The sequence below is a fragment of the Elephantulus edwardii genome, unplaced genomic scaffold (genome assembly GCF_000299155.1).
Source record: "Elephantulus edwardii isolate Elephantulus edwardi_28Jun2011 unplaced genomic scaffold, EleEdw1.0 scaffold00097, whole genome shotgun sequence".
NCBI classification, from domain to species: Eukaryota; Metazoa; Chordata; class Mammalia; order Macroscelidea; family Macroscelididae; genus Elephantulus; species Elephantulus edwardii.
In genome coordinates this window covers 13019724-13026235 of record NW_006399847.1, presented here as the reverse complement: position 1 = coordinate 13026235, position 6512 = coordinate 13019724, and the positions used below count along the sequence as shown (strand labels likewise).

The following is a 6512-nucleotide window of genomic DNA, read 5'->3' as shown; positions in this document are numbered from 1 at the left end:
AGTCAAGCATGACTCATAGCAACCCTATGAACAAAAGACCTAAAGCCTGTTTTATGACTCATTGTTTCTCTCCATTCATAGACTTTCCAGAGGCTTGTGGTTTAGGAAGTGGATACCACTCCTGCTTCCAAACCTCTCTCAATCTGGGAGCTTCACCAAACATTGTCCGCCATGGGTAACCATTATGGCTTTTGACACACCAGTGGCACAGCATTCAGCATCACAGCAACCCCAAGTTACCTCAGTACAGCAAATTGACAGAACTATGCTGTACCACTTGAAAGCATTTTCATCCAACACCTCTGGCCCAGCTGATTTTTAAATACAAGGACCACCCACTAGGTCCTAGTTAACTCTAAACCAGAGGCTTCCAACCCACAGCTCATTGTTAGCTAAACCCAGCAAATCCAATCAGTTGACGTACAATTGTGGAGGAAAGGAAAAACAACCCAGAGTTCACACCTGACCCTCAACCCAAACAAGAAACCCACTTTCCAGAATCCAAATGCTTACATAATTAATTAATTGATACATGACATTTAAAAGATTACTTTTAAAGAACCCTGTATGTAATATCTTGAAATATCCATGGTTCTTTTGTTGGTAGGTATGTGCTGCTAATTTTGGAGATATCTGCAGTGTAGTTGGCCAGCAAGCTACTGAGGAAAAACTGGTGAGTATTATCCATACAGTGAAGCAAGCAGTGCATTACAAAGTAGAATGTAAAGTATAAAATGCATATATTTACCCCAAAATTTTTTTTTAAGTCTTCCCATTTCTGTGAAACAACTTGAATCTTATGTGGTATAATTTGTAAATTTTATTGCAATCTTCATATTATTTTGGTTAACTTACCAAATTTAGAGCAGGCTGTTTTTAAGTGTTTCTGCAGAAGATACTTGATGTACAAGTAGTGTATTTCAAGAGTATTTTAAACCATCTATGGGGCAAAAGTTGAAATCTCAGCTCTTGGCTAACATTTTATTTATATAGTGATACTTGGTGTTATTTGTGTGGTTAGATTTATTGATGCTGTTTTTTTCTTTTCCTTTGTCAATAGTATTGGCAGCTCAGTACAATTTATATAAGATAGAAGCAGGGTTATTATTTTTAAGAAAATACATTATTTTAAAAATGATAAAAAAATAATTACTAAAACAAATTCCATTTGTTTTCCAAATAAAAATGTTGTCCTTCTCACATAGTTGCCCAGGTTTTTCCAGCTTTGCTCTGACAATGTTTGGGGAGTGCGAAAGGCTTGTGCTGAGTGCTTCATGGCTGTGTCCTGTGCAACGTGTCAAGAAATCCGAAGGACCAAATTGTCAGCGCTATTTATTAATTTGATCAGTGATCCTTCACGTTGGGTAGGCTTTTGTTTTGATTATTATTTTTCTAAAATATATGAATCTGTCTAAACATTATTTTTTAATAAGAAGTAATTTCTGTTTTAAGCTGTTGATACTTAGAGATGTAAACAACAGAGGCACTAATTATTAGCAGTTCATATTTTTAACTGGAAAAGTTTCATTAACGTAAATCATGTTCATTTTCATTCTGTAGCTATAGTGTATATTCATTAATTTTCAGATGTTAACAACCTTGCATTTCTGGGTTATAGAATTCTCATTGGTCATAGTGTTCAGTTAGCTTTTTTATGTTGTTGAGGTTTTTTGCATCCATATTCTTAAAAACAGGTCACTTTGTAGAAGCAGCTCTGGTATTCCAATTGTTAAGCACTCCTCTGCTAACCAGAGGTTAGTGATTTGAACCCACAGGCCAACTTCACAGGAGGAAGGTTCTGTTCCTATCAGGGGTCAGTTCTACTCCATCTTACAGGATCACAGTTTTGGATTTGCAACAGATTTGGTTTCCTGCTAAGGTACCACAAACCTTATAAAATGGGAAGTGTTCCCTCCTATTCTTGTTTGTTTTGGTTCAAGGGTTTTTTCACTAGTTATATATTAATGTATTAAGATATTTATATTATACTAGTTATATATTAATATATTTTATTAGTTATATAATAATGATCTTAAACAGTATTTGTCCTTATGGGACTGAGTTAGTTCACTTAGCATAATGTTCTCCAGACCCTCTCAAGGTAGGTAGTGATTTACAAAATCACTGCTCCTGCGTACTGCATAGTATTCCATCATGTGAATGTACCACACTTTCTCAATCCATTTGACTGTGGTTGGATATTTGGGCTGTTCCTATGTCCTTACAATGGTGCTTAACGTTGCTATGAACATTGGTGGACAGGTCTCCGTTTATGCCTCAGTTTTCATTTTCTCAAGGTGTATTCCAAGCTTTGGAATAGCTGGGTCATATGGAATTTCTGTGTTCAGCTTTTTGAGGAAACAACAAACTGCTTTACTGAGTGGTTGTACAATTTTACAGTCTTACCAACAATGTTTTTTAAGAAGAGTTTGTGAAGAATTGCTGTTCTGTATGTTTGGTAGAATTCAGTGGTATTGGTCAGATACCTGTTGAATCTAGTTTCCCTTTTGATCTTGAAAAATTAATTTGGTATCTGTATTGGGATTGCGTTGAACATGTAGATTGATTTTGACAGGATTGTCATTTTCACAGTATTGAGTCTACCCGTGAATAGGGACCATTTTTCCATTTATTTAGGTATTTATTGTGCCTGGCATAAATGTTCCATAATTTTCTTTGTACAGGTCTTTTGTGTCTCTAGTTAGGTTCATTCCCAAGTATCTGAATTTGTGGTTGGTTATTGGAAACAGCACTACTTTCTTGGTTTCTTCTCTGAGTTCTCTTTGTTATTGTAGAGGAATCCCACTGGTTTTTGGATATTTATCTTATATCCATCCACTCCACTAAATTGGCCTACTAGTTCTAACAGGTTTTTTGTTGAGTCCTTTGGGTTTTTGGTGTACACTATCATATACTCTGCATATAATGATAATTTATCCATCTCTTTGCCAGCCTGGTGTGATTTTTAAAAAATTTCTTAGTCTTGGTGAGCTCTGGTGACCTAGTGGCAAGAAACTGCACTGCAATCTCAGAGGTGCGTGCTTCAAATCCACCAGATGCTCGGCTGGAGGAGGAGGGACAACCTCCTTCTGTACCAGTCAAATCCTCTTTAATGGTACATACACAAAAATAATTAGAACAGTAAATAAATAAAATTTTTTTAAAAATTTCAGTCTTTTGTTCTAAAGTCTTTTTTAAGATTAGTTATTTCTTCTTGACTAAATTTGGCAATTTTATCTCTTTCTAAAAATAAGTTCATTCAACTTAAGTTAGCTCATATGTTTGTATACAATTTTTATTCTACTACTTTCTGTGTCTGGAAGGACTTGGTCATGATGGAGATCATAGAATGGTGCAGGATAGTGCATAGTTCAGATCTGTTGTTCATAGTATTATTATGAGTCGTAGTTGACTCAACAGCACCTTACAACATGTCTGTAAGATAGTAATAATTTCTTTTTCTGATTGTAGTCATTTTAATCACTACCTCTTTTGGTCAGTGTTAGCTAGTTTGCCAATTTTTTTTTCTCTTTTAAAAGAACAGTCAGTTGTATTAATTTTCACTTTTTCTGATCTCTATTTCATTCATTTCTACTCTAGTCTTTTAAAATTCCTTTTATCTAAGCCTAAATATTACAATATGTTAACAAATCAGTGAGCTCTGGTGACCTAGTGGTAAGGAACTGTGCTGCAAGTTGGTCCACAGGAGAAGAATGGGGAGTTTCCTCCCATGTGATTAACAGCCTCTGAAAATACAATAGAAGATCAACTCTGCATTGGTTCTGGCGATACACCACAACAACCACCTTTATTATTTCCTTTCTTCTGCTTGATTACAGATTTAGTTTGCCCTTTCTAGTAACTTAAGGTGAAAGATAGGCTATTGATTTGAGTTGTTTCTTCTTACATGATACAAATATGAAGTGTCATTTCCCTTTCAACAACAGTTTTAGCTTCATTCCCTTCTGAATTTTGGTATGTTGCACCTTTTCATTATTATTCATCTCTCAGGATTTTTCTTCGTTTTCTCCTTGACCGATTAGTTATTTGCAAGAGGGTTATCCTGGAGAATATCCCATGTATCTCTAAAGTACTCAAGAGCAACGGTGTCTCTTTGGAGACGAAGGTGCGCCTGATACAGGCCATGGTCTTTGCAATCACTTGTCATGCATCAGAGAGCTGGACAATGACTAGGGAGGATAGAAGGAGAATTGACGCCTTTGAGCTGTGGTGCTGGAGAAGAGAGACTGAACGTACCATGGACTGCCAAGAAAACAAGCAGATTCATCCTAGAGAGGGTTAAACCAGGCTACTCCTTGGAGGCAAGGATTCTGAGGCTTCGTCTGACATACTTTGGACATGTTGCAAGGAGGGACGGGTCTTTGGAGAGGGACATCATGCTTGGGAGGGTGGAGGGACAGCGCAGGAGGGGAAGACCCTCTATGAGGTGGATTGATTCAGTGACTGGGGTAATTGGGATGGGTGTGTCAGAGGCAATGCGATTGGCACAGGATAGAGCGGGGTTTCGGGCTGTTGTACAGAGGGTCACTATGGGTCGCAGACGACTCGATGGCACATAACAACAACAACATACTTGAGAAAGTGTCATTCTGTTGTTTGCAATGCTCGAGAGATATTTATTGGGTCTAGTTGCCTTTGTTGGTCAAGCTTCTGTTTTTTATCTTTAGCCTGTTTTTTTTACCCATTACGATCAGTTTTTGCTTTATATATTGTAGGTGTATATATAATATATATGCTATGCTTATGTATTTTAGATGTATATGTTATATATAATACATGTTTTCGATTCTTATGCAGGCGTCTGAAAACCCTATGTACAATAGAACACACATAGACAGTGAGATTGGCACAACATAGAGCAGGGTTTAGGGCTTTTTGTACATAGGGTCGCTATGAGTTGCAGGCAACTTGATGGCACATAACAACAACAATGAATTTTAGATACATTTATTTTATATAATATCTATGTATATCATATATAATAATGTATTTTAGATGCTTTTAGTGATGTCAGGCTCAGTGATAGGAAGCTTCATTGTACTCCCAAAGGCACGCAGTTCAAGTCCACCAGCCAGGAGAAGAATAGGCAGTCTTCTCCCTGGGACTTACGGCCTTTGAAATCTTGCTGGAAGATTTAGTTGATTTCAACTTGACAGCACACAACAGTAGTGTGTTTATAATTGTTATATTTGCCGGATAGATTGACCCATTTATCCTTATAAAATTACTTTCTCTCTAGTAATATTTGTGAAATTTTATCTTGTCTGATATTGATAGAGCCACATAAAAATTTCTGTGGCTGCTGCACTCATGATGTGTATTTTTCATCCTTTATCTCCAGTCTTTTTACATTCTAGAATCTAACCTAACGTGTGTCTCTTGTAGAGAACATATAATTGCATGTTATTTTTTGGTCTGGTTTAATAATTTAAGGGTCCCTGGTGGCTTAATGGTTAAAGCATTAACCTGCTTACCAGAAAGCTGAGAGTTCAGATCCACTAGCCATTCTATAGGAGAAGGATGTGGCAGAATGCTTCAAAATGTATAACCTCAGAAACAGGTTAGATAGAACTGTGTGAGGAGTCAGAATGGACACAGTGCTGATGGGTTGGGTTTGGTAATCTTCATTTTGATTGGATTGCTTGATCTACTCACTTAATGTTTTATTGATAAATTGGAATTTACATTGGCCTTTTACTTTGTTTGCTTTGGGTCTGTTTTTCATTCCTCTTTCCTTTACTGCTTTCTTTTGCATTAAGTGATTTTTTAAATATAACATTTAAATTTCTGTAATGATATTTTTCACTATTTAGACAGGGGATGTGTGTGCACATGCTTTACCATATACATCTTTAACTTACTAACTTTTTTTTTGTATACCAGCTTCAATACATTCAGTACTTCTATATAATTAGGTTGGTGGCCTAGTTGTGCTGCCAATTCAAAAGCATGTGAGTGAATCCACCACCTATGCAGAAGAAAAATAAGCTGTCTCTCCCCAGGTGATTTACGGCCTCTTAGAAGCTACTAGAGGATCACTTCCAACTCTGCAGTACTTAACAGAGAACAACAATAGAAACCTCTTATTGTGACAGCATTACTCTACCTATAACATCTGTTGTTATAAACTAAACCCATAGTTTAAATTTCTGCTGTTTTTTTTTTAAATTGAATTTTATTAATTTTAATGAACATTTACAGAGATTTGGGGTTTCCATTCATTCATTGTTGCACTATTTTCTCTACCCTCCTCCCCAGTTGGTTCCCCCTTTTTTTTCCCCCTTGAAAGTCTGTTTTAATTGTCCAGTTGCCACAGTGCTTGTCAAAGCCAGTTCTGATTAATCTCCTTTGTCAGTGCGTCCTTTGCCATTCCCTATCACTTTTCCCTGAGAGAGACTTCACCATGATTCATAAGGAAAAGGGGACGCTGTAGTCTCTTAGCTACTTCCTGCTGAAAAGGGACACTGTAGGTTTCAGGGTGAAGATCTTCT

The 6512-nt window shown here is 36.7% G+C and overlaps 1 protein-coding gene across 1 annotated transcript in view; it reads left to right on the top strand.

Annotated features, from left to right (window-relative positions):
• PPP4R1 (protein phosphatase 4, regulatory subunit 1) overlaps window positions 1-6512 on the top strand; it is a 99995-nt gene that overhangs the window by 27519 nt on the left and 65964 nt on the right. Inside the window, exons 6-7 of the mRNA XM_006891434.1 lie at window positions 608-673; window positions 1206-1364. Coding sequence (XP_006891496.1) covers window positions 608-673; window positions 1206-1364 — 225 coding nt within the window. The remainder of the gene's footprint in view (window positions 1-607; window positions 674-1205; window positions 1365-6512) is intronic.